At 59.9% G+C, this 11,701-nt stretch overlaps 1 protein-coding gene across 1 annotated transcript in view; it reads right to left on the bottom strand.

Annotated features, from left to right (window-relative positions):
- Window positions 1–5,254: 5,254 nt before the first annotated feature.
- MRAS (muscle RAS oncogene homolog) overlaps window positions 5,255–11,701 on the bottom strand; it is a 25,126-nt gene continuing 18,679 nt past the window's right edge. Inside the window, exons 3-4 of the mRNA XM_021708717.1 lie at window positions 7,597–7,676; window positions 5,255–5,845 (exon numbers count right to left, since the gene is read on the bottom strand). Of these exons, the coding sequence (XP_021564392.1) occupies window positions 5,746–5,845; window positions 7,597–7,676 (180 nt within the window). The 3' untranslated portion in view covers window positions 5,255–5,745. The remainder of the gene's footprint in view (window positions 5,846–7,596; window positions 7,677–11,701) is intronic.

Genomic DNA, 11,701 nt, shown 5'->3' with positions numbered 1-11,701 from the left:
TGGATGGCCTGAGCCCGCGGGTTCGAGACCCGCCTGGGCAGCGAGACCTCATCTCTACAAGAAATAAAAAAATCAGCAGGGCGTGGTAGCGCATGCCTGTAATTCCGGCTACTCCGAAGGCTGAGGCGGAAGGATCGCCGAGTCCAGTGGGTCGAGGCTGCGGTGGCCGGGAGTGGCCACTGCACTCCAGTCTGGGCGACTAAGTGAGACTCCAACTCAATAAATAAGTAAATAAATAATATGATCTAACGGTCCTACCTTCGTGTGGATACATGATCTGCCCTTGACCAAAAGGACTCTATATCTAATTGAAACCTAACAACAGCTCAACGTCCCTAACAGCAAGTACTGCTCTCATCGGCCCAACCTGACAAATAAGGAAATCAAGGCAGAGGAGCTGGCCAACTCGCCCAAGGCCATCAGCCGGCAGCACAGCCGGGCTCGGTGTGGGCAGCCTGTGCTCTGACCACACCCTTCACAGCCTCTGGGCACCGGTAACAGCAGAAGCTTCAGCTAAGCCAGCCTCAAAGAAGGAACCAGAAGTCTGGGTTTATGTGGAGGGCGGCGCAGGGGTGGCAGGAGGAATGGTGGTATCGATGAAAACATCAGTGGTGCCTCACATCGGGTCCATTTGCAGCAGCCCCAGCCTCCGGGCTGCCTCCAAGGGAGAAAGGCCAGGGCCAGGGCCCCAGGCCCCTGGCTGTGGGTGCTCCCGGGGGCCACAGACCAGGGGCGTCCAGGCCACGCTTGAGGCCTCCTGGGCCCCACCCACTGGGCTAACTGCCAGGCTGTCCTGGCCTGAACTTTCTCGGACGGAGGCTGGGAAGGGCGGCAGGGGGCACAGGCCCGGAGGTGTCCACGGCCACAGCAAGGGCTGCCCCGGGATGGGGCCCCACGCGGACGATGTGGAAAATGACAGTCGCTGAAGTTCACGTGCGGCGGCGGAGCCACCCGGGGAAGTCGGTCTGCATTCGGCTCTCTTGGAAGCAGGCGGGGATGTGGGAGACGCTCTGATTTTCCTCGAACAATGTTAAGATTTAAAAAGGGTGGGGTAGCTAGCCGGGGCCGGCTCAGTCCTCAGGGTGGCAGGAGCGGAGCATAGGCTTCAGAGTCAGAACTGGCTACACATCCAGGGACGCAGTGACCTCTGGCTGTCCCTGGACTCAGTTTCCCCTTCTGTAGCACACACATCCTGTCACCCACCTCTTAGGGCAGGCTTGAGGACCCGCTGAGGGAACGTGTAGACACAGCCCAGTTCCGGGCCTGCAGGGTGCTTGTGACGGGACGTCCGCTGATGACTAGTACTTGCGCGTTTAGCCTGTGCCAAGCCCTTTGGTAGGTGTGTGATGTGGGGTCGCTCATGCAGGGTCCTCAAAATGTGGGCTCGTTGCCTGGGAGCGTGTTGGAAAGGCAGGTTGTCAGGCCCCACCCCAGACCCGCTCAGTCATAAAGCCTGTGTCTCAACCAGCCTCCCAGGTCATGACGACGGCTGCTCAAGAACGGGAACCACCAGCTAACCTGCAGTCGTTAGTACTTACAAGGTCCTGATTTGCCTGGGACCAGCCTGGATTTGGAAATGAAAGACCAGGCCAGGCGTGGCAGCTCACGCCTGACATCCCAGCACTTGGGAGGCTGAGGCGGGAGGATCACTTGAGCCCAGGAGTTCGAGACCAGCCTGGGCAACATAGTGAGATCTCGTCCCTACAAAAAATAAAAATATTGGTAGTCCCAGCTATGCGGGGGGCAGAGGCCGAAGGATCGCCTGAGCCCAGGCAGTCGAGGGTGCAGTAAGCTGTGATGCAGCCTGGGCAAGAGAGTAAGACCCCTAAACAGAAGGAAGAAGGGGAGGGAGGGAGGGAGGGAGGGAAGAGAAAGACCAGCGTCTCAGGAAGCACCTAGCCCTGAGCCAACTGGAGGCCAGGTTGTCCTACCAAAAGCTGCAGCCGCATCTCACCCCAGGAGATGACGAGGTCACCACAAAGCGAGCACTGGCGACCGAGCTTGCTCCAGGGGCGGTGTCCGCTCAGTGGGGGCCTGATGCTGGTGGAAGAGAAGCCCGGCAGCAGGAGGGTCCCGCACGCAAGGGCAGAGGCCAGCTGAGAGCCCCGTGACAGGCTCCGGGGAAGGTGCTGGCTAGTCCCAGCCCCAGCAGAGCAGCTCCAGGCCGAAGCGGGTCTGTGCCCAGAGACACACAGACACAAAGCTCAGCGCAGAGCAGGGACCCAAAGGCCGCACTCGCCTGCCTGCAGCCTCTGCTCCGTGCGGGAGGGAGACGCCCCCGGGGCCACCAGCGGCCTCCCCTAGCTTCAGATCTGGCCAGGAGCAAGGACGCGTCCCCTAAGAGGTGGGCGTCTGGGGCGAAACATCAACAACTCACGACGTTCTCAGCAAAACTTCAGGAATGTTTGAATTAGAGGACAACAGACAGACGGCTGTCTCTCTTCTTTATTACTGAGTTGAGATACACAAAACTTGATAAAAAGTTACACAAAAGGCTCAAGCATCATTGAGATATCCAGGCATCACTCTCGTGTCACGACAATGGCCACCTGTTAATACTGTGAAACGGAAGCTGGGCGCTCGCAGGCGCGCCATCATTCAAGTATCTCTCATCCTAAGTAAACCCAGCGTGGAATTGCAAACCCGGTGGATCACCAGGGAGGAAACCTGTGTGTGGCTTCAGATTTGCTGTAACACATCCTAGGGGCTTTGCGGTCGGCGTTGCCACGTGCTGGTGGGTCACGTCTCCTGGCAAGTGAGACAGTTCCCAGTGGCCAACTGGGCACTCCCCATGGCAAGTGCCATGAGAGGGTGGTGGTGGAGTCCCTAGAGCAACCATCCAAGTGTCCCTTGTGCAGCAAAGCCAATGGCCAGAGCCCCCAGCTGTGGGGTGGGGCGGGGTGAATGGCGGGGATTGTAAAGGAGCCCTCTGAAGAGAGAGTCAAAACAGTGGAGGAAATCTGAGGGCCACAGTGGCAAAGACCTGGGAGGTGGCTTCAGGAAGGGTGTGCTCTAGGGGATGTGAAGGTAGCAGCGGGGGAACACCAGGGTGGAAACACAACCACAAATCCCAGGGAGCTCCTCGGTCACGGTACGGCACGCTCAGCCAGGCTTCCCAGACCACCCCTGGCAGGTGATGATGGAGGAGGTGCACGAGGGACGCCACAGGTAACACTCTGCTCTGGCCTGTCAGAAGGGCCTATTTCCAACAATGGGGCACGGCTGGCCCATCTCGCCTGTGGGAAGATGAGAGCTTATGCTGGCTTGACGGCGGGGGCTGCGGCCCGGGCCTGCCCAGCCTCTCTTGGGCACTGCAGAGCCGAGCTGTGGGCCAAGTGCAGGGTGGACACACCACTCCTCTGCAGGGGGCACCACGTGATGGAACCCAGTGTCTGGTCACCCTATGGCTAAGGTCTAGGCCAGCGGGCCCGCTTCCAATAAGACTCCCCGACAGTGCCGCCCTGGCCGTGACTCCCCGTGAGCAGGGAGTGCGGGTGGGGCCGGCGGGGGCCGGGGGCCGCAGGTTCCCCGGCGCAGACGCTGCCTTGCCCTGCTCCCCCAGCTCTCGATGGAAGCACCTCTGTTCCCCTCCTTCCCACCCGCCTTTCCACCTCGCCTGTTAGCAGCTGCCGTCAAGCTGCACACGTGTCCACTGCAGACGGAGCTCGGGAGACACAAGGCTGGGAGGAGCCTTGTGCTCTTAGTCTCTAAAATACCTATTGCCAGGCACGGTGGCTTGCACCTGTTTTCCCAGCACTTTGGGAGACCGAGGCAGGTGGGTCACTTGAGCCCAGGAGTTCAAGACCAGCCTGGGAAACATAAAGGACCTCGTCTCTACAAAAATAAAAAGAAATTAGCCGGGCACGGTGGTCCACACCTGTAGTCCCAGCTGCTTGGGAGGCCGAAGTGGAAGGACCACCTGAGCCCAGGTCGAGGCTGTGATGAGCCGTCAGAGTGCCATGGTACTCCAGCCCGGGCGACAGAGTGAGACCCCGACTCAAATACACAAAACCAACCGAGCAAAATCCTACTGACACTGCAGGGTCTTGGGAGACTGATGGCCTCGCCTGCAGCGTTCCCTCTTGCTCTTCCTTTTAGGAACAGAAAAACGTGCCACGCAGACAGGCAAGAGGTTTGACTCCCAGTGAGCGCCAAGTCCCAGCAGCTTCCTTTGCAGCGGGGCCGAGTGGCTGGGCACCTCAGTGCTGGAGCTCTGGCGGTGAGCAGCTCAGCGTGTGTCCAGAGCCGGAGAAGCGTCCAGGCATCCTGTTGTCCAGCCGGCGCTCACCCTCGTCGGGTGTCCTCTGCCACCTGCTGAGGGCATTCTCGTTTGCACAGTGACCCGGCGGTCACATCTGGGCAATGAGGCCCCTAGCTGAGCCGCCTCACCCTCCGGCCCTCCCTGGGGGCACTGCAGCTCCTTCTGCCCTCCAGCTCACCTGGACAGAAGGGGTCCAGTCTCTGGCTCACCCAGCGGCACCTGGGAGGGGGGCAGGCGCTGTCAGGGAGTCGGGGGACTGCCCTTGCAGGTGCGTGGCAGCCACGTGTCAGCCCTCTTCCTTCTCCAACCATATTATCATCTGGATCCAACAGGTTGACACAAACTGCCCATAAGACAACCTGAGACTAGGCTTGCTCATCTACTGGCCTCGCACAGGGATGCTTGGTTGGCTCAAAGCGAAAATGGCTTGCTTCAGGTCTTGGTGCTGTTTTGGTGAGAACAGTACTGAACCGTTGGGGTTTAAGATTCAGCATGAACTGGCGTCTTCCGGGTAGTGTTCATGCTAGCCATGTGTTTGCATCAGAGAGGTGCCGGGTAGCACAGGGGAGTGAAAAGCAGGGAGAGACAGAGCTGAGTCAGCCAGGGCCCTGTCAGATGCCTGGGAAGGACACCGTCCGAAAGACAACAAACACTTTTGCAAAGCCTGCCAGCTTGGTTCAAACACGTCCAGGACCATGAAAACCCCCTGGGGGACGGACACGCTTGTGCCAGCCACTCCCCACAGAGAAACACAATTCCATTTTCTAACAGCCGCGTCCTCAACCACAGTCAAACGCTCTGGATAAACAGGTCTCATCTCCCAGTTTCTAGGCCTGGGCAGGGTCCGTCTCTCTCCCAGTCTGACTGTGGCCCGAGGCCTCCAGCTACGGCTCCCATTAACGTCTGTCCTCTCAGCCACTCGACTTTCAGATTGAGTTGATTTTTGGCACTGCTGGGAAAACTCAGTTTAAAAACAACACTTTTCCAGACATGTTACCAGGGAGGTCACCAGGCAGTGGGCCCAGACCCCTTTAATAAAATAACCACTAAAATAATTTAAAGATCTACAAAAGACATCCAAGCTCAGACACTGTGGACTGGGGGCGAGGGGAGGAAGCTTGTTCATGGCTTGTTTTGTACTTTGTATGTGGATGAGCACTTCCACGTCGAACCAACACTACGCAGTTAAAGAAACAACACAGCCACCGAGAGACGGGGAGGAGCTGGGTTGGAGCAACACATGGGGGCCTGGATGTGGCTCTGTGTCGGCGGCTTCCTGGCCTCGCTGGAGATCCGGGAAAGCCTGTGCCCTCTGGGCAAAGCCAGGCCCTGTCTGCCCCTGCCCACCCTCCCTCTCTCCCTTCCCGTGCCGGGTCCTCGGGCTGAGGAGGGTTGTGGTTAAAAATGGTTTCAGTGCAGTTAGGCAGTGAAGGGGTCCCGAGGGCCGGCCGGCCGTGCTCACTGTGCCCAGGGCCTCAAGCCCGTCACAAGATCACGCACTGCAGTTTGTGGGTGCCAGTGGCCCGGTCTCCCCGCCATTTCGTTTTCTTCTTCTTCTTCTGGCTTTTTTCTGGAATCTGTTGCCTTTTGAAACAATGAAGGACAGAAAGACAAAGTCAGAACGTGCTTGGCTTCTCTCGGCTCCTCGTCCCTCAGCCCTGAATCGGAGGCAGGGGAGGCCTGTTCTGGGGATGGGACAGGTTTGGAGACGCTGCCGTCCTGGCCACCAGGGGAGAGGGAAGGCAGGGGCCCCAAGTCACCTGCTGGTCGGAAAGACTGGCAGGACGTCACCGCCACGTTTATGTAAGTCATAGGCTAGATCGGGTTTGGCAGAGTGTGGCTTCTATTTCTGTTTCACTTTTAAATGAAATGACAGGTCGTCAGCTGAGTGGTAAAGCCAGTTGTGTTTATTTTGTTTTGTTTTTGAGTTGGAGTCTCACTCTATCAGCCAGGTTGGAGTGCAATGGAATGCTCACAGCCACCCCAGCATGTACCTGCTGGGCTCCGGCAATCCTTCCGTCTCAGCCTTCCAAGTAGCCGGAACTACAGGCGCGTGGTACCATGCCTGGCTAAGTTTTGATTTATTGTAGAGACAAGGTCTCGCCAAGTTGCCCAGGTTGGTCTCGAACCTGTGGGCTCAGGCAATCCACTCACCTCGGCCTCCCAAAGTGCTGGGATGACAGGCTGAGCCGCCAAGCCTGGCCTGCATGTTTTCTGTTCATGCTTCCTATGTCTGAAACCTGCCCTTGGCCAGGTGCAGTGATTCACGCCTGTAATCCCAGCACATTGGGAGGCCGAGCCTGTTTGAGCCTGGGCGTTTGAGACCAGCCTGCACAACATAGTGAGACCTTGTCTCTTTAAAGAAAAGCAAAACAAATCAAAATGCGCCTTTGGAGCTATAGAGGTCCATAACCAGAACATCCCACAAGCTACCTGGTAACAGCGTTTCCTAACTGGAGGCAAAATGCCCAAGAGAAAATCACTTCGAGAGTGCAAAGCTGCCAGCAAAATTACAAAGTGCAGACTGCACTATTCCCTCTGAGGCTGGGAATAATGAGAACACGAGCTTGTTGAGCAAGTGCGGGGGTGTGCAATGAGGGGCTCAAGGTGGCAGACAGGGACGGGTGCTGCTGGGGCCCTGGTCTGACCTCACCGCCAGCCAACAGCCTCGGCTTCACCAGCACAGAGGCCCCACGCAGAAGGCACGGCGGTCAGGCTGCTCTGCGTAGGGAGCCCGTGGGACACAGGGCAGCCGGGAGCCAGGAGGCAGCCAGGAAGCTGCTTTAGTCACGAGCACCCGTGGTCGCCAAGGCCTGGCCCCGCGCACGCGAAGGAAGGCGCCGGAGACCTGGAGGAGGGCTGCCTATCAACTGGAGGAGACTGACGGCAGGGGGCGGGAAGGAGCCACCCACGGCAAGGGTCTGGGATCTGAGCCTCAGAGTCAGAATGTCGGTTGCGCAGGGGAAACAGCAGAGAACGTGCTGAAATCAGGGCAGGGAAGAGGAGAGCAACCCACTGTGCGCCGTGTTGAGAGCTTCCGTGTGGGGAGAGCACCTACACTGGGCTGGCGAGAGCGGCCTTCCTGTTCCAGCCCTGCCTCAGCAGCAAGGGCTTCCATTTGGCTGCCGCAGGTGCCACCCACGAGCCCGTTTGCAGCTGAGGGCAGGCAAGAGCGCGTGGAAAGGGCAAAGGGAAGAGATGGGGCAGGGTGCCACGAAGTCCAGACACAGGCCCAGAGTCGTGCAGCCCCACGGCCGCAGAGACAGACTCCGGAAGGCCCCGGCCGTGGCCAGGGCCCCGCGTGGCAGAGGTCCCTCCAGGGAGGAGCGGCTCACCTAATGACTCTAACGAGGTCATGGAAGGCTTTGTCCACGTTGAGGGGCGGGTCTTTGGCACTGGTTTCTATGTACGGAATCTGGAAGGCAAAGCACAGCTTGGCCAGGGAGCGCCGAGGTCCCGAAGTCCCGCTCCGCCCCCACGGCCCCCAGGGGTCCCGAGGAAGGCCCCTGCAAGCTCCTCAGGGCTGGGGAGCATCACTAGCGCCTTTGCAGTTCCCTCTTGTTCTCTACGCACAGCGATTTGTAACGCTCCTTAAAAACAGAATACACGCTCTTTTTATATACTTAAAGACAAGAGACTGTTTCATTTATCAAACTAGAATACATTCTGTTCTCACTTTCCTTCAGAGGGCTGCTTCTCCGCCATGGGATGCCGCTGCCCCTCCTTCTCGGCCCTCCAGCGTGGCAGGACAGGCCGAGGAGAGGCTTGGCGTGAGCGAGACTCCGATCCCAGGGACCCTGGCCTGACCCCCACCCCAGCGAGCCTGGCTGGCGCAGCTCCCATTTGGTCTCCGAGACGGGCGCTCAGCCCTGTTTCCACCAGGGTCACGGGAGGAATCCTCACCCAGGGAAAGGGAGCAGGGCCCAGAGAGGTGACCGAGGTGACCGTGGGGGGCAGGTTTCCAGGGCCACGTCCACATGGTGCCTCAGGCCGGCCAAGGGAGGGAAGCAAGGCCCCCTGAGACCAGGCGGGTCCCGCAGAAGCAGGCAGGCTCACCGCCCATACGCGGGGGCTTGGGCAAACACACAGGCCTCCCTTGGAGAGACAGACGGAGGCCGATGACTGTGCTTAGACTGTGGGATTTTGCCACTTTTCATAACTCTTTTCTGATTACAAAACTGATACCTTTCATTTTAATACATTTGCAAAATAAAAGCAAAGTGAAGAAAACAGAGATGACGGACACTTCCCACGCACGGGGACGTGACAACGTGAGCTGCTGTTGGGAAGACGTCGTGAATCAGTGCCCAGAACACATGACAGTCAGCTGTCAACTGTTCCTGCGCGAGGGCAGCGGGTCACAGACTGCTGTGGCTTCAAGCAGCAGCCCCGCTGCAGCCAACAGTCACACAGAGGGCCGGACACAGGGGCAGAGCGCAGACCTTTGAGACCTTCACTCGACAAATAGTTGCACCTGTGATTGACATGGACTGGAAACTGCCCTCCACTGGACTGTCCGATGGTGGCTTTGCAAGGCTCAACACCCCTCACCTCCCTGGATCCACGCATCAGCCCTCTGGGGTGAGCGAGCCTCTCCATTCTGCAGCTGGGGAGACTAGGCTCAGAGGGACGTGCTTGCCCGAGGCCCACAGCGGCCAGCACAGAACCAGCGTTAGAACCAGGCGCACGTTCTGCTTTGCCTCCTGGTCTCTCCGGCAGGTGTGGGGTGCTGAGGTCACTTCAGAGCCTCCTCCAGGCTGGACACCACACTCGGGCCTGTCCTGCGAGGCCCCCGTGAACTCTGTGCACCCCCTGAGGGAGGTGGCCCTTCCCCGAGCCCCTCACACGCCACACTTCTGCCCGCCAAGTCCCAGCTCCCAGGGGTCTCGACACTGCGGCCTGCAGTCCCACCCCCTAGTTCAGAAGCCCCTGAGTCGTCTGGCCCCCAGGCCCCCAGACACCTGCCACTTTCCTTCTGGGGTCTCGCCTCTATCACTGAAGGAACGCTGATGTGCACTGCCTGGATTCTGGGAATTCCAGGATTTCAGTCACAGCAAGACTGAAACTGAGGAAAACCCTGCAAAAAACGAGTAGGGTCCTTAAACTCCACCAAAGAGCGAGAAACGCCAACCTCCCGCATTAGGTGGCAGTGGCCTGTCTTGGTCAGCTAAAGAGGAACTCATCTTGCCAGCCACAAAATTAGGGTGCCATCGACGGCAACTCACACGGCCATTGGGTCACATGACGCCGCATGAAGATCAGCGCGAGGACCAGAGACTGGAGACCCGGCCTCCAGGAGAGCAGCACAGCTCTGACCAGAGGTGAGTTCCCCAAATTCCCTCGACTGCCTGGTCTCATGCCCGACACTTACCGCGGGCTGCTGCCGCAGGGACGGCACACTGCCCCTCCCCACCCGCCCATCCAGGGATGCTGGGAGGGGCCAGGCGGTCTGTGAAAGCCAAGGCAAGCCCTCCCCCGACGTGGGGGCCTGGTCGTCACACGGAGCTGACTGCGACGTGCCAGTGGCTCCTGGGTGTCGCTCAGGACGCTAGGCGCCCACTTCTAACCCTCAGCTCGGCGACCCAGGCATCTGGAGACCTCCCAGCACCCCTGTCCTGGCTGGCCACTCCCTCCTCTTCGAGGCACTTTCCTCGCCTGGCGCGCAAGACGGCCCCCCTGGGCCTCATGTGCCGCTGGCCACTCAGGCCCTCTGGCCGGTTTCTCACCTGCCCACATGCACTGCAGCGACGGGCATCCGGCCTCCACCCTGGGGCCCCTGCCCTGTCTGCACTCACTGCCCTGGGTTCTACAGTTCCAGGTGATGATCCCAGCACCCGCTCCAGGTGGGCACATCGGACGGCCGCCCTAACATCTCCACCGGCTGGCCCGGCCCCTCCCTGGAATAGACCAAAAGCCAGCTCGCGGGCTCTCCTCACGCGCTTGCTCCGGCCTGGCTTCCCGCTCAGGCCCCGCTGGTCTTCGGGAAGCTGCTCGTGTTCCAGACCCAAGAGCCATCCCCGATCTCTCTCCCACCCCATGTCCAGCCTACGGGCACGTCCTGTTGGTTTCCTCAGAAGTGGCGCTGGGCCCCCCCACTCTAACCACCTCCGCGCACCCCACACGGGGCCAGGGTCTGCACTTGGGTGCCGCCACAGCCCGGGTCCACCTGGCTCTCGCCCTTGCCCCCTGCGGACTGTCCTCCGCGCGGTGCCCACGGAGCAGCTGTTCTGCGGCTTCCCTGCTCACGCGGGGACGTCAGCGAGGCCCCCAACCCCCTCTCCGCCCTTGCCTCCTGCTTGCCTGCCTGCCCCCTCGGCTCCAGCTGCCCTGGACTCCCAGCTGTCCCTCGGGCTCTCACCTCGGGGCCTCTGCTCATCCCTGTGGCTGGATTGTTTTTTTCCAGGTCGCGTCCCTCACCTCCTCTAAGTGCTTACTGAGAGGAACCCTTCCTAGCAAGTTTCCCCGGTCACCCTGTTTGGAGAAGAATGTCCCTCTAGCCCACGGCACGTGTCACTTTCGATGCAGTCCTGTGAGCTGTGTTTCTCGTTTGTCTCCTGTCACTAGAAGCAAGCGCCACGAGGCAGGGATTGCTGCTTCCCAGGACCAAGAACTTATGAACGAACAAGTGAATGAACACAGGTGGTCAAGACAGGCAGAACCAATTCCCAGGGAGCCTCCGTCCTGGACTCGCAGGGTCAGGCCTCCCAGGGCAGGGGGCAGTCCTGCAGTCGACTCCTCACTGGGCAGAGGGAACTCGTGCATAATTGACCCAGTGAGGCCAGACTGCACTGATGCTGGGGCGGGGGGCAGGAAGCCCAGAGACCCCACCCAGCATCACCCAGAGGGCACAGGGACATCCCAGTGAACTGGAAAAACAAGGGGGTCTGCTGAAGTTCATCGTGGGCCCGGGCAAGCCTCAGCCCGGCCCTTTGTCAAATGGGGTGATGGTCCCGACCACAAGACATGGCTGTGGGGGGCAGATGACACGGCATCCATGCCCCCTCTCCACCCCCCACCCAGCAACCAGCACAGAGCAGGTCTTGGCAGGCAGCAGCTGACCCCCATGCATCTGAGCATAGCCAGTGGCCGGCTCAGAGAAGAGAACAGAAGCCAACCCCTCTGCCCAGCCCAGCACGAAGCCTCTTGGCTTCAAATGGCTTCCGGGTCACGTCGAGGGTGCCTGGTTGTTCCCAGACGACCGAGGGGGCTTTCACTTGGGTCCACGCGGTCTTGCTTCAAAACTATCCCTTGGCCACGTGTGCCCCACGAGGCCCCTCCCTGGACTCCGGTGGCCCCCGGGAGGCCTGAGGTCACTTCCGAAGGCTGCAAGGGCTAGCCGGCCCCTGCCTCCGCCGCGCGCGGCAGATGCACACGCACATGCACACGCACATGCGGGCGCACACATGCACGTGCGAGCGCGCGCGCGCACACACACACACC

Source organism: Carlito syrichta, unplaced genomic scaffold (genome assembly GCF_000164805.1).
Source record: "Carlito syrichta isolate Samal-C Ts95f unplaced genomic scaffold, Tarsius_syrichta-2.0.1 Scaffold144245, whole genome shotgun sequence".
In the NCBI taxonomy this organism is placed as follows: domain Eukaryota; kingdom Metazoa; phylum Chordata; class Mammalia; order Primates; family Tarsiidae; genus Carlito; species Carlito syrichta.
This window is presented reverse-complemented; position numbering and strand designations above follow the sequence as displayed.